The following is a 25573-nucleotide window of genomic DNA, read 5'->3' on the forward strand; positions in this document are numbered from 1 at the left end:
AAAATATTCTGTGAGCTGAATGGTATCTATCTAATTAAATATAATGTAATAGAATGAAAACTTTAAAAGAAAAAACAACATTGTCTAGGTAGATTAGATAACAGAAGAAAAATGTATAAAAATCGAGGTGATAATTCTAAATCACATTTCCTTATATATGAAATTTCCATATTTCTTTAAAATATATACCTCGATTATAACCATCTTATTAAGAATAACAACTATTGTAATTTTATTTCAATATAACGAGTATTTATGGAAAATGTGGTAAAATAATAAAAACAAGAGACAGAGAATAATTTGAAGCTAAAAATCCAAATGTATATTGCTCGTAATATTATGTTATGTCGTGTACAAAGTTATAGCATATAATGCGTAAGTAAGATTATGTAATCATGCCAAATGTGAGAGGCATCCTTTTAAACTATTACTGTACGTACGATGAAGTAGACAATATTTGTGTAAGTAATCTATTGACAATTGTACAATATAAATTATAATTATTTTTAACATTTAACATTATTCTGATTATTTGTTACAATCGTCTTTGTCTAACACGATACTATAAGATAGAGACAAAGTCGAATTAAAAAATCATACTATCGTTACACAAAGAGCTACCGTAACAGCCTAAAATTAGGTAGTTAATGGTGTTACACACCTGTTTTTCAGTTTACACTATAAATAAAGTAATGAGACGCGCGGAAGAGCGTCGGCCGAATTAGAGAGAACGGCTTTCAAAACGACAAGGTATCTTTACACGAACCATTTGAGGCTACTTTACCATATTTCTATTTAGACGTTTTAATAATTATATAAATTCAAAAACCTCAATAAAATAGGCCTCATTCAAATGTTCGATCAACAGCGTTATAATCTTAGACTAATAACCTGTAGACCCGAAACACCTAACAACTTTTCACTCCAAACGTAAGCCACTTCTGTTAAGAGCGTAAAAGCTAAGCTAATTTCACTCGCAGACACGCACACAAGCGTACTTATCTTAGCAACTAGTTGAGGACTCCCATATCGGGGCACATAAAACGGCTTACGAATCCTGTGACTACACACTATCTATGTGTTTTAAATCTATGGTTATAATGAAATAGCAATTTAATAGAAACACGTTTTTTTAATTTGGTTTTTTTAGGATAAAGTAAAATAAATCAATTAGTTCAGTCAGATCAGTTCAATCGTGCTCTGAATAATTGGCGAATAATATTATTTTTAACTGTAATAAATTAATTAAATGATGTTAAATAAAATAAATTAATGTTAAATAGACAAAAAAATAATTATAATTTATCATAATGTGATTAGTTATAAGGATATTATAGTTATAAATATATAATTATTGTAATCTATTTATTGTTAGAGATCATCTCTAATGTTTGTTTCTGTGTATGTTTTACCATAGCTGTTAGTATAGAGATTGTGTTGTTTAAAAAAATAAATTTTATACGGAGTCGATTCTTGCTCTATATTGTTTTGCTCAATAATAATGCGATTTCTTTTTAAGAAGTTAATAAACTATTGAAAATAAATAAGTCTTTGCTTTACCCTATTCTATTGTGAGTTAAAATTTAACTTAGGTACACAGTTAGTGAAAATAGCTCCATTCGCGGCAATATTGGTTAATTATGACGTCACGACTACGTGACACAATTGTCGTTGTACTTGGAAATACTCGTATGGATTATAATGGAACAATTTGATACAATATTGCCGAAATAGTTTTAGAATTTAATTGAAATTGTTTCATATTGCTTCAATAAATGCTCCATATTGATGCATATCCGTGTAATCTAGAATAAAGAAGGCTTTAAAGAATTTTGATTATTTGGAGCCTGAATATCTATATTAATATTATAAAGCTGAAGAGTTTGTTAGTTTGCTTGAACGCGCTAATCTCAGTAACTACTGGTGCTATTTGAAAAATTCTTTCAGTGTTAGATAGCCCATTTATCGAGGAAGGTTATAGGCTATATATTATCCCATATCCTTACAGGAACGGAGAGCACAAGGGTGAAACGGCGCGGTGTCAGCTAGTTTGTAATATCCGTACATAAAACGGGTAAAAAATTTCGTCTACTGGAATTAGTTGACAAATTGTAAATTATGAGCAAAGACGCGGAAGCAAGCTAGCAGACGATAACAATAAGAGTCCGTGTTTAGTCTTACATTAAAACAAGAATAGTCATAATAAAAGCTCTGATAAGCAAAGCGTACAAAATTGACGTTTCCCCGTCCGTTTACCGACGAAATTACGGGAATTACGGTGAAATTACAGAGGTATTACAGCCAAATAACCAGGTGTACAAGAGCGGATATCCGACCTGGGGGTATAGTTGGGACTATAAAGACAACTTCCAACTGTAAATAGAGGCTTAATCTGTTACCTCCGATTAGTATACCTAATCATCAACGTTCACAAAAATTAAATACACTTCATTTTATTTATCTACACTAATATTAGAAAAAGGTAATATTTATGAGGTGCTAATGGATCTGGAACTAATGAACCGATTTTGAAAATTCTATTATCAATAGGAAGCCACGTTAATATTCTAACTCCCGAGAACAGCAACTAAAGTATTTCCAACATGCTTAGTTTGAGCGTATATTAAATTATATCTTGACAGATTTGTAAGGAACCTATACAAAAATTAATTAATGAACAATACTGCAGTCTGATAAATGACGACTTTAAGATGTGCAGGCAAATATATCAACTGTTTGTTGATTATTAAATAATATTTAACTTTTGATAAAGGTACATAATTAGATCGAGTACTTGCAGCAATGTACAATTTGATAAGTAGAAAGCAATTCCAATAAATTCAAATATCATAGATATTTCAACATTTGATGCAATCTCACGTACAAAATGGGAACGAAGGAAGAAGACCCTTTGAAAAATCAAACAGAGAAACCTAAAAAGAAGACATTTAAAGAGAAAATAGCATACATCAAAGAAAATATAACAATAGAACCTGTTTTGATGACTTACGTAGTTCCTGGTGTCTTAGCGAGGTTAGCAACTCAAAATTTAAATCTTGATAAAGCTTGTCGGGTAAATTTAAATTATGGTGACAAAGTGTGCGATGCTCTTATTGCAAAAGAGGGAACAATGTACCAGAAAGAAGAATTGCTTGTACAAGAACTTATTGCATCTATGGAAGCTTGGAAAAATTTCATACTGACGGCGATACCAAGTTTTCTAATTTTATTTATTGGAGCCTGGAGTGATAGAACTGGAAATAGAAAGATATGTGTTCTTCTGCCAATTGTTGGTGATTTGTTGATGTGTTTGAGTAACATACTTAACGCTTACTATTTTTATGAACTGCCAGTGGAAGTGACCATGTTCTTTGAGGCATTGTTTCCAGCAATAACTGGTGGGTGGATTACGACGTACATGGGAGCTTTTAGTTACATTAGTGAAATGTCTAGTGAAGAAACCAGAACTTTTAGAGTCGGTGTCGCGAATCTATGTTTAACTGCCGGTGGACCGATCGGTACCGCTCTTAGTGGAATATTATTGAAACATATTGGATATTATGGAGTTTTTACAATAAGCTCACTCTTGTTTTGCTTTAGTATTTGTCATGGATTCTTTTGTATCAAGGACCCAGAGCGGCCAAAAAGCGACAAAAACAAGGTTAGTAAAGAAAAAAAATAATTAAAAATTATTTCTAAGATATCAAATGCTTTTTTTTTCAAATAAAGTTTTTGAACAAATGTATGAATTTTAGGTAGAAAATGGTGTGCATGGATTTCTCAAGTCATTTTTTGATATCAAACATGTCAGAGATACAGTAACTGTGGCGTTCAAACAAGGACCTAATCGACGCCGACTGAAGTCTATTTTAGTTTTATCTTCGATTGCTTTCATATATGGGCCAGCATATGGTAAGTAAATATACTGCAACAACAAAAGCAATATAAATAGACCGCCATCCTATAATAGCCATATGGTACGATAATGCTTCGTTGATTGATGATCTAAATTTCAAAAAACTTTCAATAGTCTTGAGGTATGTCTGGCTATCGCAGGCTCTCGGTCCAAAAGCCCATTGAATGACGAGTGCTACACAATAATACTGACGTCATAGTCACGTGCTACAGTCTACTAAAAGGTAGGTGGATCATTTACTAAATTGTCAGACCATGTCAGAACAATGCAAATAAAATATCCAATCTTCCCTTCCCTTCCCTCCCTTTTACCACTTTACTTAACTTCTTTAGTACTTAAGTTATTATTTAGTACAGACTGCACTTAGAAAATACTTTCAAGAAGATTGATAATTACAGCAATATAATAAAACCTCTTCTTATCAAATGAGCCTTGGGCTTAATATACGAATTTATTGATAACGTTATGTAACTAAAACGTTAAGTCAACCTTTACAACAAATTTGATAAGCGAGAATTATTAAACCTGCCAACACCGAGTAATTCAGTAACAACAAAATAAATTATTATCGTACGGTATGGCAACAAAAGAAGAAGAACTTTTGACAAAACCAAAAGCAAAATCTAAAAAGAAAACATTAAAGGAAAAAATATTGCAGATAAAAAATAATATAACAGTAGAACCTGTTTTGGTGACCTACTACATACCAGGAAACTTACTGAAATTAGCAACACAAAATTTGAATCTTGATAAAGCCTGTCGAGTGAACTTAAAATATAGCGATGAAATATGTGATGCGCTTATTGCAAAACAAGGCACAAAATACCAACACGAAGAATTGGTTGTTCAAGAACTCATTGCTTCGATGGAAATGTGGAAAAGTTTTGTTCTATCTGCCATGCCATGTTTATTGATATTGTTTGTAGGAGCTTGGAGTGACAGAACTGGACGTAGAAAGATATGTATCCTATTACCAATATTTGGAGAATTGTTCTCTTGTTTGTGCAACATACTCAATGCATACTATTTCTACGAGTTACCAGTTCAAGTTGCGATGTTCTCTGACGCATTCTTTCCAGCAATGACTGGAGGATGGACCACGATGTTTATGGGAGCTTTTAGTTACATTAGTGAAATATCTAGTGAAGAAACAAGAACATTTAGAGTAGGCATTGGAAATCTGTGCATAACGGCCGGAGCTCCAATCGGAACGGCTCTTAGCGGCATACTTTTGGACAAAACTGGTTACTATGGCGTGTTTACAATATGTGCGCTATTATTTAGCTGTAGCCTATTATATGGTTACTTTAATATTAAAGATCCAGAACGAACTAAAATTGCCAAAAATAAGGTAAAGTTTAAGTAAACCAAACTTCAAGGATATATCTAAATAATTTTTGAAATGCATACTTTATTCAAGCAAGTGAAATATTGCATAAATACTTGTTAAAGGAAAATATTGAAAAAATATTTTTTTTAGGATGGAGATAGTATTTTTGGATTAATTAAATCATTCTTTGATATCAAACACGTCAAAGATACTTTAACTGTTACGTTTAAAAAAGGACCTAACAATCGCAGGATAAAGTCCATTTTAGTTCTGTCTTGTGTTTCTTTTATACACATGCCGCTAGTTGGTAAGTCAACTTAAAATATCGAAAACAATATCGTCATTGGAAAGTTTAATATATCAAGGAAAGGTAATTTTCACGATATACATAATCAATTTGAAGACTGATTTTAAGTAAGTAAGCGAAAACAGTCATCACAAAATATAAATAAATCTATGCAAAATAATAAATCGTAAAATTTTTCATTATTTTTTTTAATATTATTAATGGTACTTTTAACAAGACAAAGTTAAACGTAATGAAACTTGTATTAAGTTATTGTATTAAGTTAGTTTATAAATAGAAGTATTGCCTTTTTTTATTATTTTTATTTTTTTATTATTTTAATTTTTTATTTTCCTTTTATTTTTAATTTATTTATTGAAATTTTAAGACACATTGGGCACTTTTGAAAATGGGAAATTATGACTATCACGCTTTCTATTTCATTTCTGAAGTGCAGTCTGACATTTTGTTGTGAGTTTTGACCAATGTAAGCAAAAACTATACTAATATAGTGGGCTGAATGAATAAAATGTTAACTACTGTTTGACTAACATCATATATTCTATATTTATCTAAAAATGTCGCTATCATAATAGTTTGCCAGATAACAGTTTGTTTACAAAAATTTCAATTACTTTACAAACAGTCTAATAATATTAGACTGCGTTGTTTTATTTATTTTTAAAACGCTACAGTTTTATAATAAGGCTGAATAAATGCAAAATGAATTAAAACTTTCCAGGAGAGTTCACGGTGCGGTATCTCTTCACCCGTTACCGGTTTAACTGGGATGCTCTCAAATACAGCTTCTACAATACTTTCTACATCTGCATACACGCGCTTGGTGAGTGCAGTTTTATTTGTACTTAAATATATTGTACCTTTGCATAGAAAAGTTCGTTATTCTCTATATTCGCTTGCATGAATACTAGCATAAAATATTTCTTTAATTATTACCATTATATTTTCTAAATTCTAATGGCTTTGGCCACCTCTCTTCTTTGAACAGACTGCTACTGCTTTAGAGTGTTAAAAATTAGGCTGCTAGATGATGTATTATTACGAAGAATGATATCCTTGATTGACAAAATTATTTTTCTTAAATTTGTTTTCTTTTAAAAATAATATTATTAGTAATAGTACGACATAGTATGTGTTTTATAGCACGCCAAAAATATATATAATATTAAATGTTAAAAAATAGAATAGATTATACCACCCGAAAAAAAGTCCGACATGTAACTAAGAGCATTAGATATATAACTAGGAGCACATAACATTAATTATACAGTTATATGGCAACACTTACACAATTATATGTCAAATTTATTAGGAAGATTATATGTCAAAGTTAATAAAATAGTAAAGTAGTGTTAGGGAGTGAGTGAGACAATAATTAAAATACTTCAAGTCCGGTATATCAACCGTGGAGCCATAGCAGCTCTCAATCTGAAGCATCTATTATAATATTTCAGGCGCTTTGATCTCAATCAGCATATTTAGCCGGAAATGGAAGTGGGGAGACGCGACCCTCGGCCTCATATCTAGCTGCAGCAAAATTGTCGGCGGCTTAGCAGCAGGTCTCTCTAGAAACTCCACGGACATGTATATCGGTAACCCTCTTATCTTCAATAATAAGTTTTCGATTGTTTTTATTACTATGTCAATATAACCAGACATTTCAAAAATGCTTGTAAACAAAGCCTTTTTAAAATATATGCAATTTAAATTTGAACCATACTTTTTTGGTTCTTAATAACACTTTATACCTAAAGAGAAAAGTTTTTAAGTGTGTACTCATATTTGTTACTCCTTCACACTCATCAGTACTAAATGGATTTAACTGAGGAATGGAAATGATACTTTGGAATAACATAACTTTGGCTACCTGGGTGTCAATCCAGAGTAAAATCTTTATTCTGAAAATCAGCTAAATCGTTTAGGTAAATGCGACGGCGACGGCAAACATACAAACGTGCACACATATTTTCGCTTTATCAGTGTGATGTACATACATTATCGTTTTTGTTTCAGCTGTTCTCATAGAAACATTTAATGCAACTTCGTTCACGGCTCTAAGATCCATATCATCTAAACTAGCATCTACCGATGAACTAGGTATTGAAACGGTATTTTAATTTATTAAATTAACAATATATTTATTTATTACTTTATTGATTATATTTAAAGTAGTAACACTTATTATTTCTATTTTCAATTTCAAATTCTTACAATTTTAGTTTTTTGTTTTGAATATAAATATGCTTACTAGCTTATCTAAGTATAGTATTTTGCGTTTTACGTTAGTTCTTAAATTGTTTGGTTGGTAGCTGGTCTGATGAAGTCTGTAATTATGTCTGTAATATTATTATGAGTTTTGTACACTTTCAGGAAAAATCACTTCAGTATTCAATTTAACAGAAGTGTTAACGTCGATGATATTTGGGCCGATTTATTCCTGGATATACATGGTGTCGCTAAAAATTGATTCTGGCATCATTTACTACTGCAGCACTGTACTCACCGTACCACCGATTCTAATATTTATGTAAGGTTCTTTTAACTATTTTATAATATACAAATATATAATATCATATTAATAATAGGAAATATCTGAACCTCTAGCTATGTTAAAGCAACGACACAAATTATCTAATCCACGATAAAAAATGTCGATATAATTAGTCTTTAACCATAAGAAACAATTGGATATTTTTAATAAATAAAGGCAAAAGGTCACGAATCAAATAAATATAAAAGCGAATCAACACGAAATCTCAAAAACCACTTGGCGTAGATAGATGAAATTCGGCAGGAAGGTAGATGTCCGAAGAGAATGGATCTTGTAATATGGCCGGATTGAAGAGGTCTAAGGGCGGACGAAGTCGCGGGCGTCCGCTAGTCCTTATATAAACAAGCAATAAAATTGTTCCAAAGCAAAATATGTTTAGCCAATTTACTTGAAATCCAAAATCCTATTTTGAATATTTTTTCTGAGTTTAAAATCGTGAAAAGAATGCGGTCTTCATATTATCCACACTCAACTCCTCAGAGCGCCTGGTATAATTGTGTTTCCATTCAATTTGCATTTAATAATTAAATTCACTAAGATGATATTTATTTAACACGCTGTATTAATACTTTTCAGATGGTTTTATAAGCAAAATAAAAAGGAAATGGCTGAAACTAAAAAAGAAAACCTAAAAATAAAATTAAATAAAAGTGAAGATACGAAACCCAAAGAAGAATATTTGGCGACTAGTCTTGATTTGAACGATGGCCTGTATTTTGTTGAATAAAGATTTGAATAAAATGTTGTAATCATCGATATATTTATTAATGTTTTATTTAATAAAAGATACGCCAACCCACACTGAAGCTGCGTTATGGGTCTAAGCCATATCCTAAATAAAGGGAGGCCAGCTGGCCTATTCACTATTTTGGTATTTATTATCAACCTATTGTAACACCGGATGAGATTTGTAATGTATGTCATAGTATGTGGATGACATTTTGTTAATCGATTTGTTTTTTATTTTGATGGCCTGGTAATAAAGACCAAAATAGGAAATAGGCCAGCTGGCCCTATATTGGACCGTTAAATTGGTTGATAATAATATGATAATGATAACTTTGTCTTTGATCAAATAAAAGCAGAAAGGTTTGCAATTGAACATTGTTGATCCAATATTTCCTGAAAACGCTTCGTTACATTATTCAATTCGGACGATCCATTCGAAAAATATCAAGTTTTAAAATTTAAGTATTAGAAAAGTTGCGTATTCGCCGCTCAACTCAAGATCAACCGATAGGTAATGTAGGGATTTGGTAGGAGTAAGGTAGGAGTAAGTTAGAGTAGGGGTAGGATCGGGGTAGGGTAGAGTAGGGTAGGGTAGGAGGTAGGGTTGAGTTAGGGGTATGGGTAGAGACCGGGTTGGATAGTGATAGGGTTGGGTAGGGATCGCTTGGGTTGGGGTATGGTAGGGGAGGTGTAGGGAATGTGTGAAAGCTAAGCTTGACCGCTAGTGAAATACAAATATTATGTATAAAATATGATGATATTAAAAGAAAAAGAGAAGTTTGTACTTGTGTTGTATAATCCTGTTGTCGATAGACAAACTTCGAACAATAGAGACGAAGGTGTCACCAAAACTTGAGAGTTCGCGCCTGTCTTCATATTTGTAGCAAACTTTCGCGTCGCCGGGAAGATCTGAATTTGTCACATTGTGTACGAAATCTTTACAATGGAGACCAAAAAGATTTTATCTTTTATACAATACAAAAAACGTTAAACGCAACTCCGTTCACGTTATTTTAATAAAAATAGGTGGCGATCCTGTCGGTTTTCTAAAAGATTTATATCAGAGCACGAATCGCGTCCACCTTTTTGCTTCTGTAAAATAATATCTCGATAACCACAATTAAACAGAAGGCTTTATTTTTAGTTTAAAGCGCCTTAAGGATGGAAATTACAAAATCAAAGGGAAGAGTGTGTCTGTGGTCGCTCTGGCGCAGCGTCGCGTGTCTATGGCACGGCGGCCATGTTAGGAAACTTGACAGTTCGGTACATGGCGCTGCGGCGTAACTGTCAATTGCGACGGAACGCTATTTGTCAAATGTGGATTTAAAAGTGATTAAAAAGCAGCATGAGAGTGTTAACCCTCTCCTAATAAACTCTGTGCCTCAGGGCGTGGGATAAAGAACTTGTACCCACAAAGTGAACAAAGTTTATGGCGTGTTTTAAAACTACCCTCACTCGGAGCAATCTATATCGTTTCTTTTTAATCTGGTATGAGGAATCATTTCTCATAAAAAAATGGGTAACACATTGATTGAATATGGTTTTGAGAGTGACAAGATTGTTGATTTTTTGTTAAATCAGGAAGAATAGTAGAGAAGTGTTAATCTTTGAAGACGACATTGGGTGAGGCATTCTTTTTTTCATTTGATAGTGGAATTTGGAATTTTCAATTTGAATGATGAGTGTACTCAGGAACTTTTTGATCTAGTTCCGCTTTCATTCTTTTACCATAGGATCGTCAGGCATCGCATCATCAGGAATTATATTATTAATAGTCTAAAATATTATTATCAGAGCCTCAAGGTATGAGTAAGTCATAAATTAAGGATATAAGCGTTAATGGCATTCTATAATTCATTATATCAGTATTAATCTATACGATAATTACCACTATAGTAGTCCGTTAAAGCAATTACACATGTTTAGGGTCATTGGTTAAAACAAATTTACTCTGTGTCGAGCATATTATATTGTAATTTATTTTATTATATGAAAATTAGTATATTGGTTAGTTTAGTAGTTTTGTCGCCATATTGCCACAAAAGAGAACAACGAGTGTAATCGTTAGTTATCTATTGTCATTGTAACGTTCGAGTCGTCTAATACAATCGGTTAAATGGGAACTACCCGCAATTAGACCACAATTAGTTATTAACCACTTTAGGGCCAGTTGACTTGTGTTTCGCAGTTTAAAGACCTTGACCATTTATACCGTATAAATATATGTTTCGTTATTTCTATTACAGTTTATGAAGAAAGTAGAATAACGGAAAACTCTGAAACAGCTGAAAAATCATAAAAAGGTAGGTATGTACTTTTGTAGTAACTTTGTAACTAAAATATCACTTTTTTTAGCAGACTCAGAAGTGGATTACTAAAATAAGAAAACCAATGTCGAACAAAGGTTCAATGTTCACAAAAAACAAAAAAGGAACAATGATTCACAACACGTGTCAGGACAATTTAATTAACAAATCAAACTGTAACCAAATCAAACCCTAGAATGGAAGAGAATGCCCTTGAGTTGAGTTGCGGACTTGTGAGCATTGTTTGTAGGGTTAAGGGATCCCCTTACAGTTAACTAACACCCCCTTTTCAACCCAAGTCACTACTCTCCCCGCCTATCCCAACTAACCCATAAAGAATTACACAACAAGAAATGTGGACAGCTCGAACGCCACGAGTATACTGAAGCTGACGCTACGACGAGCGTCTTATATCGCAAATCTCTCTTGCCAACCAATCACTACCCCTCTCTAACTCCCCACTCTTTACGGAAACAATTCGCGCCACCTAGCTTCGGCACGAGCCAACATAAGATCGAGCGACGTCATATTCGTCTCAGACTACTATTTCCTACACTATGGATTTTTTTTCAATGACAAGTTATGGCAAGTTAGCATAAAATAGTTAGCACACATCATACGGTGTTATGTGACGTGCAATCTTATGGAAAGCGTCCAAAGAATCCTTTATATATTTTCTCAAAAAAACTGTAAAAGTAAACGCAGGCGTCCACAGATCCGCATTTTCCGTTTCGGACGCATCACATTAAACGGTTTTTTAAATTTGCGGTAGATTCGTATGATCCGTACGTAGCGGATACGTGGACGCACTTGTATGACTATATATACAAAGAATACTACGTTCCGTTTGATGCAATGCGTCCGCTACGATGCGAATTTATGGACACCTACCATAAGGCTGGATTGGCAAGGCCCTCGTGACAGTACGTACAGTCAAGTAAATAATCCATTTACTACAATGGTTTCCGAAATTGACTCAATCGGGAATCATTTCCGGACCATCACGCTTTGCTCTTTCATCTTATGTGGTTCCTTTAATAATAGGCTCATTGACCTGTTAGCAGATAAACACAGACACTATAAAGAGCTCACACAATCAACTTTCAAACATCGCAAACGTTACAATTGCATTATTGTACCGTTATCAGCTCATGGTCGATATAGTAGCAAAATAATCACCCTGTGTAAATAGTAATTAGTTGAATTGTTAAAATAATGATAAAATGCTATATACAGCGTGCTCTGTTTCAATCGTGACGCAATATCATATTGTGATAATTGCGTATATAGAAAATTAATTATAAATTTTACGCTACATTCATGTTATTTGTGTCGTGTCTGTGTGAAATTGTAGTGAATGCAATTATTATTTTCAATTAATTGAATATTTGTGACTGTGACGTATTGTTGTGTTTCGTATCTACATTTTCGGCGCTAATGAACTGGTTTATAATATTCATTGTTTTCGGTTTAACCGACTGCCTTAATGGAGGTTCAACCCGTATTACGTATTCGAGTTGAACCTCCATCATGGCAGTATGAAAATCAAAATCAAATTTATTGGACTTTACAAGTGACTGGCACCAGTCATTCTCTGTCAACTTGGTAAAATAATACCTTAGGGATATCGATTTAAGTTAAAATTTAAAGCTCAAAAATTAGGCTACAAAAAAGGAAATTTAAGATAATTGCGCGCTGGATGGGGTGTAAGTTATTTAGCACAACGGCATAAAATTTCGAATTCATACAAGAAAGTTAAGTTGCTTGACGTTCGTTGTTAACGATTCGCACTTGTGAATTTATAACAACACTCAAAAAATATCTCTAAAATACAAAGAATAAAAAATACAACGTTATACCTAATGAAATCTGATATTATATTATGTTTATACAAATATATACTCTTAAAAAAAAGTCAACCACTAGATAGTTAATACAAAAATCTTATTTGTGTATAAACATTTATTACAAAGATAAATGATCGACTCCGCACCGAATAGATAAATTGAAGTAACAGCTTAGTTTATCATTAACAACCACGCGGATAACTATTAAATTATGTCAGAAGCAAAGAAATCGATCCCAGAAGAAGAACCGTTAGATGAAAAACCAAAAATAGAAAACGAGGAATCGGACAACAGAAACTTTTTTCGGAAACTATGGGACATGAAATCAAATATCACCGTGGAGCCAATACTCGCCGGGCTTATCATTCCATCTATGCTAGCAAGGATAGCAATTCAGAATCTCAATTTGGATAAAGCGTGTCGTGTCAAATTAAACTATAACGACAGTATATGCGATGCACTGATTCTTAGACAAGGAAACCTCACATTCTACGAAGGCGAGGTCCAAAAAGTGATATCGGCTATAGAAACATGGAAGAGCGTCATACAAACGGCCGTACCGACTTTGTTTGTAATATTTATGGGTGCATGGAGTGATCGTACGGGAAACAGAAAGCTATGCATTCTTTTACCGATAGTTGGAGAGTGTTTGGTCTGTATTAGCAATATTCTCAGTACGGTGTTCTTCTACCAAATCTCCGTTGAAGTTACCATGTTTTTGGAAGCTCTCTTCCCAGCTATTACCGGTGGATGGGTTTTGGTTTATTTAGGTGTTTTCAGCTATATAGGTGATATTACTGATGAGAAGTCTAGAACATTCCGCGTTGGTCTGGTTAATTTATGCTTGACAGCTGGAATACCTATCGGTACAGCATTAAGTGGGATACTGTTGACTTTGTGGGGTTACTATGGTATCTTCTCACTGTCGCTGCTCATCTATCTGATAACCTTCACGTACGGATACGTTTGCTTGAAAACTAAAACTAAACCTGGTATAGAGGGCGAAAAGGTGAGTGTGTGCTCTAATTGAGGGCAGTTTTATTTATTAATAACGAAATACTTATTTGTGTTTTCTTGAAAAATTATTTTTTATTTCACTAATAGACACTATTCTTTCTTCTTTCTTCACTTTCCGACTGAAAGACGATAAAGATAAAACTTTCATAGAATGTTCACAATCTTTCACAACACACTTTTTAAAGTTATTTTGGTTTTATAAATACCTAAGTGCTAACAACTGAAGCTCCATAGCCTTACCGTAGACATAATAATTATAATAACATACAAACAAATATTACAAAAATTGTTTTTTTTTATTGAATCAATGTAAACATTTTTATAAATTTTGGGACTTAAAATAAATTTTGAAATATTTTATTAATTTGTTGTTGTTTTTCAAATTGCAGTCAAAACCCGTCGTCCTTTCTGACTTAGTATCCATGATAAGAGAGACAGTAGGCTTGGCTTTTAAGAAAAGGGATGGAAATATTAGAAAGAAAATAATTCTAACACTATTTGTAGTTGCTATCATATACGGACCAAATCATGGTAAGTTTTTAGTTAAGTCTGAACCTTCATATTTTGTCCGTATAATGAAACTAAAATCATCGAAAATTCATTGATTTTATTCCGTAATAATGTTAACCTAAAATATCGCATTTCAAATGCTAAGTACATTTGCAAGCAACATTTTCATAGTCAACCGAAATTGCAAAAAACATTTCATCCAATAACCAGCTCGGTGAAGGTCGTTTGATACTTGGATCCTATAAATAATTTTAGCTAATATGTAATTTAGTTTACATGGCATTATTTGCAATATTTATGATAGGCTTTTGTAAGCCTTATGAAACGTAAAATAGCTTATTGTGTTATCTAGGATCTTTCTTATCTAACGAAATAACAGTTCAATGTTATTTATAATGTTTATATAATTTATTCAGCTAATGTATGTCAAACAATCGCAAGAAATGTCTTGTAAAAATACGTTTTAATAGACTAACTATTAGTACAACGCTCCTTATAAGCCTTGAATGCATCTTTATCTTTGAGTACAGGAGTTATCATTAACTTTGCAAATTCCAACTTTGATTTGGTACTACGAATATCTTGGTTGTAAAAATTTTCCTTTTTTATTTAATTTAACTTTTTCAGTTGAAAATTTTTAAAACACGATGACAGTACCTAATAGAAAACGGTCTCGAAGAGATCTTTTCTAGTTGCTAAAAGAAATCCATCAATGCTAGTTTTGATACAGGGTCGCATAATTTGGGACCTTAATTTGGACTGTTACCTGTGTTGAACCTTTTATCATTATTTATTCCAAAAAAGAGGATGTTATTTGGCTGTATGTTTGTTTTTTAACGTGAGATCCTTATTGGTAACTGCTAGCAACAGCAGACGGAGTAAAACGTGACATCTATGTTAAACTATGTACAAGCTCCAAGTGGTTATGTCGGCTGATGGACTTAAACAAAGACTATTCCTGGGTCAATATCGACCCATACTAAAACATTATGGAAAAAGCTATAGCACTTAAGCTAAATATGCACTGTTAGCTGGAAAACTGAACTCTGTAGCATTGCTCACTCAATATTTCATTATCAACCTTATACTTCTTAGCTTAGAGTTCATTTTCCCTGTTTCAGGTGAGAGGATAATCACATACATGTTTGTGAGATATCGACTTAAATGGGATGCTTTGAAATACAGTATCTACTCCACTTATAGTATTATAACGCATTCCCTAGGTAAGTGAATGAATACGTCACATAATATAATGCGAGATATTAAATTTAAATAGATTTACTGCCATAAAATCTGTATTATCTTGACATTTAGCACTGGCTTTTAGCTACCTCTCCATTAATCTGAAACCGCTATGTGAATTGCTAGAATTCAAAATTTATTTATTTATATATCTTTTGAAACATCAAGTTGCACTGTTTGTAGTCAAATCGCGATAAAACTTACAACAAATCATCAACATCATCATTATTAACAGCCAATGGACTTCCACTGCTGGACATAGGCCTCTTGCATGGATTTTTGATGCTGGATGACCTGCTTGATGTCCTCAATCCACCTAGTGGGGGGTCGATCAACACTGCGCTTTGTGGTGCAGGGTCGCCATTCCAGCTCCCTACCATAGGCTCTTTGAACTATGTGGCCTACCCATTGCCACTTCAGCTTCGCGACTTGTTAAGCTATGTCAGTGACTTTGGTTCTTCTGCGGTTTTCCGTATTTCTGATTCGAGCACGCAGAGAAACACCCAAGCATAGCTCGCTCCATCGCACTTACAGCAAATGTAGACTTACAAATCTATACTAATATTATAAAGAGGAAAGATTTGATTGTTTGTTTGCATTTAATAGGATCTGAAGCTAAAAAACTGATTTGAAAAATTATTTTACTGTTAGGAAGCTACACTATCCCCGAGTTTATAGGCTATATTTTATACCTTAAGGTAACGCGCGGCGCGGCGTCTGCTAGTATAAAATAAATACCATGGTAAATTAAGTTTCTGAAGAAAATTTACCTTTTTTTATATTTTTTGAAAATAAAATATTATACTGACTTCATGGTTACCATATTTTCCAGGTGCGTTATTTTCCATCAGCGTGTTCAGCAAACACTGGGGTTTCCACGACTCCATGCTGTGTCTCATCTCCATCACCAGCAAACTGATCGGGTCACTGTACATCGCCTTCGTGTATACGGACTTGCAAATGTTTATGGGTACAATTTTTATTATAAACAACTATAGTGCGTTATAGATTCTTTGGGTTTCATTGCCGTCCTTTAGATTGTTATCGTAACCACGTCTGTTGGGTGCAAACCAAAATCTTCGATATTTTATGAATGCTGAAAGATTATCAGCTCATGCTCTTTAAGGTAACAACGGTAAGTAACTTTGAAATTTGCAAAGTATTTTTTATATCTTCTACAATCATCATCATCATTATTAATAACCCATATTCGGTTCACTGTCAAGCAAGAGTCTTTTTTCAGAATTAGAGGGGCTAGGCTTGTCCACCCTACTGACCCAATTTATACTCTACACTATATCAGGAGAAATTATATCTACAGCGGCTTTACACTTAACTCCGTAGAAACCTTTCGAGATTCTATGAAAATTTGATATTCGTGTTTCTGAATGAAGCTAACTACTACCAAATGACAACATGATTTGTTATATTGTGCCAAGAAAAATATAAAAAATTACGCTTTTCACATGGCTTCCCCAAACCACTACAGTCCATCCTACCGTACTTATAAATAAATTTTATAAGTATGCAAACTTTATCTATACTTAATATAATAAAGCTGAAGAATTTGTTTGTTTGTTTGTTTGTTTAATTGAACGCGCTAATCTCTGGAACTACTGGTCCGATTTGCAAAATTCTTTCAGTGTTAGATAGCCCATTTATCGAGGAAGGCTATAGGCTATATATTATCCCTGTATTCCTATGGGAACGGGAACCACGCGGGTGAAACCGCGCGGCGTCAGCTAGTCTTTCATAAAATAACAAGTCATTACACACTATAGTTAGCTTCACATCTAACTATGTATGTAGGAAAATGTTTAAATTATAATTTGACCCACTTCCCGGTTTTCGATTATGATGAAATTTTGCTCACACTTTGAGTTCTGATAGCAATACGTGACTAGCTAAGAAACGTCATTACAAATCCAATATGGCAGCTTCTCCAATCACTTTACCTATGTAGGAAAGACAAATCTTGGAGTCTTAACCCACTTCCCGGTCTTCGTGTAGGATGAAATTTTGCACACGCTCTGAATTCTAATGACAATACATGACTATCTAAGAAACAAATCCAATATGGCGGCCTCCCCACGATGGCGGACTGGCTGTTTGAAATCCACCCCCATGATATGGATATCAAATGAAAGGGTTTGCTGTGACGAATACGAAAAAAGTTGTCACATGACTTAAATCCAATATTTGTAATTTTTAGTGCGTGCTAAAAGTGTGTTTTTTAGTTTTTTAAACTATTTAAAGTTATCTTTGTATTAATACGTCAGACATGTACAATTTTAAATTAAATTTTGACTTTTCTTTTCAGTGCCGATAATTGAGATTCTAAACGCGACCACTTTCACATCCCTGAGGTCGATGGCTTCTAAGTTAGTCCTCGCTGAAGAAATGGGTATACCATCTTAAATATACATAATAATATTATGATTATTATCTATACTAATATTATAAAGAGACAAAGTCTGTAAGATTGTAGGGATATCTGAATCTACTCAACCGATTGAAAAAAATGTCAATAGAAAACCACGTTATTTGTGAGTATTGCAGTATTTTATCCCCGTACAGGAAAACAATGAAATATTGTACCGACCCCAATAAGTGGAATAAGAACAAGGCTATATTAAAATTAAATTACTTGTATATATTTTCTTTTTTTATTCTTTACAAGTTAGCCCTTGACTGCAATCTCACCTGATGGTAAGTGATGATGCAATCTAAGATGGAAGCGGGCTAACTTATTAGGAGGAGAATGAAAATCCACACCCCTTTCGGTTTCTCCCACCAGCCAGACCTGGACCAATTAAGAAAACCTCAATCGGTCCAGCTGGGGATGGAACCCAGGACCTCCGTCTTGTAAATCCACTTACCACTGCGTCACGGAGGCCGTCTAAAAAACTTGTATATAACATCACTTTTCCCATACACTTGCCCTGGTACCATCATCATCATCATATCAGCCGATGGATGTCCACTACAAAACATAGGCCTTTTGTAGGGACTTCCAAACATCACGATACTGAGCCACCTGCATCCAACGACTCCCTGCGACTCGCTTGATGTCGTCAGCCCACTTGCTACGGGGTCGACCAACACACTGCGCTTTCTAGTGCGGGGTCGCCGATATTTATCGCCATAAATGTTTGTAACTGTTTTTCTAAACATTTTTTTTTGACTTTTTTTTCAGGAAAAATGAACTCTTTATTCAGTCTAGTGGAGACGCTAGCGGCGCTGGTGTTCGATCCCACGTACTCCGCGCTGTATGCCCGGACTATACCCGTGTTCACCGGGGCCGTCTTCATATTCAGCGCGAGCATGACTGTACCGGCTATCACCGTTTTGGCGTATGATTTTTTATTGTTTTAACTGACTTTAAATCATAGAGGTTCTGTTACTGTGAAATACCTTAGTTCCTAGTACCTAGTAGTTCCTGTAATTAATAGGCGGTCCCTTGCATGAATGTACGCGACTCACTACACAAAGGGAGAAGTGGCGAATGCTCGTGAGGCGTATTACATCTGCCTCCAACACGTCCTAAAGACCACGACCGCTCTGTCAAGAGCGCAGCGATTAAGAAGAAGTTCCTGTGGCTAGAGACACGTTGTGTGGATTATCATGAATATACATTTCTTTGAATGTCTATGAAATTCCAGTACTGTACGGTTTTTATCAGTAGTGTGCTTCTTGCTTGTTGATTTTGCAGGCGTTCACTTCTGCATTCAAAATTCAAAACATTAAACAATGGCTCTCCTAGAAGCAGTCATACTTTAAGGTGGCCAATAGGCTTGTTGACATTTTTTAATGGTCTTAAATATGTCATAATGACCTATTCTACTAATTTCGTTCGTCGACTGTTCTACTAAATTAAAAAAATTTGGTCTCATATTTTTTTTTCTTTATTTAAAGAGATTTTTGGCTGAGCCCCTCTGTTTTAGCTTCAATTTAAACTTAATTATACTACACTAACACATCTATAAAAAATCTTATTCACAGAACCGTAATGGATCAGATTAGGACCTTTAACCATTGGTACAATTTCCATCGCCATATCATATTTTTTGACACGTGAATATTTTTGTTTTTAAAAAACGACTGTCGGCCATGACGGTCTATATTACTTCTACTGTTCCATGAAGTCACTATCACAAAAGCGTTTGAAAAATATTAGATAACAATTAGTTTGACGTGTAGTACATCAAATAACATTGTAACGTCAATTGTTAATTCGAATTGATATATTTCGGACCCTTATTCCATGTACATATTCCATGTGCATACCGTCTAACAAAGCTCGTCGTATGTACTTTTTATAGTCAACCTTATTTCTGTCCCCAAGTAACATTACTATATCCTTGAAGGTCACGGTTTAACAGTGTAATTACATACAATCGCAAGGCAGCGCATTATATATGGGTTCCTAGCATGTTTTTCATCTAACATCTGCGGCGTCTACGAGTTTTATCCGTTAGCATAACTAAAAAAACCCGAATCTAGTGTAGCTAAAGCAATCTTACAGTGGAGTTCATAGACGTTGCGGGGGCGCCCCCAGGGGATTATTCACCCGTTGATTGTCGACTAACTATGGCTTCTCATGAGAAGGCTCAGAGTCACACAGCGGGCGATGGAATGAGCTATGCTCGGAGTATCTCTGCGTGATCGAATCCGAAATGAGGAGATCCGCAGAAGAACCAAAGTCACCGACATAGCTCAACGAGTCACGAAGTTGAAGTGGCAATGGGGCACATAGTTCGAAGATAGACGTTGGGGTCCCAAGGTGCTGGAATGGCGACCGCGCACTACAGAGCGTAGTATTGGTAGACCCTCCAGGTGGACTGACGACATCAAGCGAATCGCAGGGATTCGCTGGATCAGTATTGTGATGTTTGGAATACCCTACAAAAGGCCTATGTCCTGCAGTGGACGTCCGTCGGCTGACGTGATGATGATGATGATGAGTGTCGAATTTAAACACTATGCGTTTGAGAATCCGACACTCAGCGGGCGAATGGTGCCCCTGCAATGTCTATGAATTCCACTGTTAGTATCAATCGAACAACATCAAAATACAAAAGCATTCATTTCGTTTAATTGCCAATATTTATTAGTACAGTTTGGAAACTTCCTGTTTCCATTTTATTGTCGATATTTATAAATACAGTTGGGAAACTTTCCGCTCCCAGGTGGCTGTTCCTGCGACACCGGCGGGAGACTCAACTTCGCAAGCGGGAGGTGATAAAGGAATAACTCTTGCAAAGAAACTTTTACGGTGTTTTCTTTTCTTTTCTTTTGTAAGTAGATTTAATAAAATATTGTTAACAAACGAATTGTTTCCTTTTTCCGTCTCAGATGCTTTCTATTCTCTCATGATAAGTAGTAGATAAGGTAAGTTTCATAAGTAATCACTTATGAAACTTACTTGAAATAAACGAATTTTGATTTTCGATAATAAGGTTTTATCATGAGAGAATAGAAAGCAGTGTGTGAAAACTCACACACTTATACATTCGTTATCAACCCATATTCGGCTCACTGCTGAGCTCGAGTCTCCTCTCAGAATGAGAGAGGTTAGGCCAATAGTCCACCACGCTGGCCCAATGCGGATTGGCAGACTTCACACGCGCAGAGAATTAAGAAAATTATCTGATATGCAGGTTTCCTCACGATGTTTTCCTTTAACGTTTGAGACACATGATATTTAATTTCTTAAAATGCACACAACTGAAAAGTTGGAGGTGCATGCCACGGACCGGATTCGAACCTAAACCCTCCGGAATCAGAGGCAGAGGTCCTATCACGGGTTATCACTTATTATCACTTATGTATACTTATACTGTACTTTTTTGAAACGATCTACTGATATTACGTACTTAAACACAATTCTATTCTGCGTAAGACGCGGTTTTCACTAAGTGACTTACCTAATAGTGGTAGAGCCTTTTGTGATAGACCTCGTCTAGGGAAGTACCTACTATTATTTGTGCCGCCAAGCAGCATTGTTTTGTTCTAGTAGGGCGAGGTTGCTGACGTTAATACAGTTACGTACATGAGGCACAACACGTATGCCTCACGGTTGATGGATACACTGCACTTTTCAGGACGTGTTATTTGTAACTTTTTCTATAGACGATGGTTTTTTACTTACCATCAGGTATACTTTTTTTTTACTCTTTACAAGTAAGCCCTTGACTACAATCTCACCTGATGGTAAGTGATGATGCAGTCTAAGATGGAAGCGGGCTAACTTGTTAGGAGGATGAAAATCCACACTCCTTTCGGTTTCTACACGACATCGTACCGGAACGCTAAATCGCTTGGCGGTACGTCTTTGTCGGTAGGGTAACTAGCCACGGCCGAAGCCTCCCACCAGCCAAATCTATCAGCCATCCAATCCAGCCAACCAAGACTATCAGCTTGTTAAATAATTACTATAGAATAAGAAAGGAAATCGATTACTACGTTATCCAAACTGAATGACATAATAGCCAATTTATTAACGCAAGTATAATTAAAATGAAATAGTTTTTGTATATCTCACCTTTAGATAGGGTAGCAGGACCGTAAACGAAAATCTTTGTTATGGAAAAAATAACAAACGCTATAGTCTCGCTTGAGATTTTTGAAAGTTCTCCTCGATTTCTACAGGATCCCATCATCACATCCTGACATGACGAGAATAGGATCACCTCAGTATACCCTTTCAAACAAAACGAAATATTCAAATCGGTCATGGCGTCACCGAGTAATCGCAGAACATACATTTTGAAGTCGGTTAAAAAGTGGCAATCGTTTTATTTTGTATGGGAGTTTGTTTATTAGGTAGAAACTATGTTCACCAAGAAACAACACATCTGTACTAATATTATAAAGAGGAAAGTTTTGATAGTTTGTTTGTTTAATATCAACCTAGTGATATAGGCTATATTTTATTCCCATATTCCTACGGGAACAGAAACCACGCGAGTGCAACCGCGCGACATCTGCTAGTCATGAATAAATTTTTCTCTAGAGAAATCCAGCCAAAAAGTGATTTATTCAACAGGATACTTTTTTATAAATAAATCACTTTGAGGTTTTCCTCTGAAATGACGTATCTAACTATGTGATTTTACTTTTAAAATAACCCAAGTACTTAACCAGCAAAACAATACCTATATAGTCTCCAAATGTGTTTTGTATACACATCCGAATATAAATACGTTTTTGACGTGTCAAAAGGATTTATGTTTGAAATAAAAACGGACTAAAAATAACGGCTTCACTTTCATTTTGAATTTTTAAATTCGGAGACTGATGTATGTTCCAAAAATGTAGGACATACGCGTATGTGAGATTTTTCTAAGTTTTATTTTGTAAGCAAATTACGGCAGTAAAATATATCCTTAAAATGTTATACCTAGATAGTAAAATGAAGCATTAGATCTTCTTGCTAATATTATAAACGCGAAAGTTTGTATGGATGTTTGTTTGGATGTATGTTTGGATCTATGTTTGGATGTTTGTTACTCTTTGTGCGCTGCTACTACTGTAGCAATTTTAAATATTAAATAAAAATAAATTTGGTGGATCTGAGGTTGGTGTGATGATGGAGCCGAAACACAGACGATGGAACTCGTCAACGATTTACAAAACCTACCTTGTGTTTGGGCTTGATTAGTTTGCATGAGAACTTTCCACCTAGAGGGGTTGTGAATGTATTAGGGGACTGGTGATGAAGACGAAGGACAGTTAAGAGAACTCCATGGTATCTTGGAACCAATAGTACTAATACTCATGGATTCTTCTGGGTATCCACCATAAAAATCATCTAAAAATTCTGTAAACAGTATTGAGAGCGCTAATATTTTTTCCTCGACGTAGCAAAAGTTATAAACACAGTTACGAAGTTCCTGTTCCCAGGTGGCTCTTCATACAACGTTGTCAAGAACGCAAGTTTGCCGATGGAGAAATTTTGTTTTACTTTTAACTACACTCCTAAACACTACTGGGCCCATATTTGTTTATCAAAACACTAATACATATCATTAGTATAGTTCATACTAATATTACAAGAGATACGTGCTAGCCCAGTAGATATGACCTCTGCCTCCGATTCCGGAGGATGTGGGTTCGAATTCGGTCCAGGGATGCACCTCCAACTTTTCAGTTGTGTGCATTTTCAGAAATTAAAAATATCACGTGTCTCAAATGGTGAAGGAAAACATCGTGAGGAAACCTGAATACCAGAGAATTTTCTAAATTCTCTGCGTGTGTGAAGTCTGCCAATCCGCATTAGACCAGGGTGGTGGACTATTTGTCTAACCCTTCTCATTCTGAGAGGAGACTCGAGCTCAGCAGTGAGCCGAATATGGGTTGACAATGATGATGATGATTATCATTAGTGTAGTTAATACTAATATTACAAAGGGGTGAAGTTTGTGGTGTTGTAATCTCTGGATCAATTGAACCGATTTTAAAAATTCTTTCACCACTAGAAAGCCACGTTATTTGTGAGTATCAGAAGATTTATTTTATCCCCGTACTCTCACGGTAACGTGAACTACGCGGGTGAAACCACGGGGCTTCGGCTAGAGGCCCTGGACCGGATTCGAAGTCACACCCTCGAATCGCAGGCAGAGGTCATATCCACTGGGCTATCACGGTTGAGCCTGACACAGAGTAATTGCTGTGAGGTAAAGTACTTCACCTTACGGAGTATTCCAAGTTCATGAAGAGGCAAACTGTACCAATTATACGCTTTACACATGTTAAGCTGACGGTTCCGGTCATTATCATTACGTGTATAAAGGTCTTTGCATTAATGCCATTCCTTGTCTTCTGTCAAAAATTGTGTTTACTAAATAAATTTTTGTTTCCAATAACTTTTTCTCTCTAAATTAATAAACAAAGCAACTGCTATAATATAATATGTGCCTTTCATTCGTAAAAACTTTTGTTTCAAAATCGATTCGTTATGGAAAAGCTATTTTGAAGGCACTTTTTTATATTAAGTCATATTAGGGCTAAAGTAGCCAAATACAGACATTCCTTTAAATCATGTGATGCTTTAGTAAGGCGAAGGCAATCTTACTTAAACTTTTGCTAAAATCCATTGCGAAAATCGAACTTTTATTTTTTTATTCTCTACAAGTGAGCCCTTGACTACAGTCTCACCTGATGGTAAGTGATGATGCAATCTAAGATGAAAGCGCTTACTTGTTAGGTTAGGTTAGTAGGATGAAATTCACACTCCTTTCGGTTTCTACACGACATCGTTCCGGAACGCTAAATCGCTTGGCGGTACGTGTTTATCCGTAGGGTGGTAACTAGCCACAGTCGAAGCCTCCCACCAGCCGAACGAATAACTTAAAAACCCTCTTCTTCAACCTCCACTGATACTCCTTTACAGAAATATCTATACTAATATAAGTTTGTTTGATTGTTTGATTGAGCGCTAATCTCAGGAACTACTGGTCCGATTTGAAAAATTCCTTCAATGTTAGGTAGCCCATTTATCGACGTAGGCTATAGGCTATATATTATCCCCATACTCCTACGGGAACGGGAACCACGCGGGTGAAACCGCGCGGCGTCAGCTAGTGTTGAATAATGTAGTCTACTTTATGCACTAAGACTCTAAAATTCAACAAATGAATGTCAATAAAACGAGCTACATGTGATTCCTAAGATTTTCCCGCCAAACTCCGGAAGGTACTCTACCTAAAGTAATATTTGTATTTATTAATGAAGATAATAATTAAATTGGCTAAACTTATTATAAAAATAAAATATAAGGAAATATAACTACAACTACAAAATTAAAATAAATTAAA

The 25573-nt window shown here is 34.9% G+C and overlaps 2 protein-coding genes across 4 annotated transcripts; both read left to right on the forward strand.

The window, feature by feature from the left end:
- The first annotated feature begins 2869 nt into the window (after window positions 1–2869).
- On the forward strand, window positions 2870–8862 carry LOC112047245 (proton-coupled folate transporter-like). Of its 2 annotated transcripts, none has more exons than XM_024084290.2 (7): window positions 2870–3661; window positions 3756–3912; window positions 6275–6376; window positions 7008–7145; window positions 7567–7650; window positions 7924–8080; window positions 8681–8862. In XM_024084290.2, exons 1-7 carry the CDS (start codon window positions 2888–2890, stop codon window positions 8829–8831), a joined length of 1563 nt encoding a protein of 520 aa, XP_023940058.2. In that variant the 5' UTR covers window positions 2870–2887; the 3' UTR covers window positions 8832–8862. The 2 variants fall into 2 exon arrangements, with proteins under 2 accessions (XP_023940058.2, XP_023940059.2); XM_024084291.2 differs by lacking the exons at window positions 2870–3661; window positions 3756–3912 and adding exons at window positions 3937–5267; window positions 5397–5553.
- A 2284-nt stretch (window positions 8863–11146) lies between these two features.
- Window positions 11147–21084, forward strand: LOC112047252 (solute carrier family 46 member 3-like). Of its 2 annotated transcripts, XM_024084303.2 has the most exons (7): window positions 11154–13995; window positions 14393–14534; window positions 15635–15736; window positions 16588–16725; window positions 18076–18159; window positions 18952–19108; window positions 20945–21078. In XM_024084303.2, the coding sequence occupies exons 1-7, from the start codon at window positions 13198–13200 to the stop codon at window positions 21006–21008; spliced, it is 1485 nt and encodes a 494-aa protein (XP_023940071.1). In that variant the 5' UTR covers window positions 11154–13197; the 3' UTR covers window positions 21009–21078. The 2 variants fall into 2 exon arrangements, with proteins under 2 accessions (XP_052738568.1, XP_023940071.1); XM_052882608.1 differs by lacking the exon at window positions 18952–19108 and having other exon boundaries at window positions 11147–13995; window positions 20945–21084.
- Window positions 21085–25573: the final 4489 nt, after the last annotated feature.

The sequence above is a fragment of the Bicyclus anynana genome, chromosome 7, assembly GCF_947172395.1.
Source record: "Bicyclus anynana chromosome 7, ilBicAnyn1.1, whole genome shotgun sequence".
NCBI lineage: Eukaryota > Metazoa > Arthropoda > Insecta > Lepidoptera > Nymphalidae > Bicyclus > Bicyclus anynana.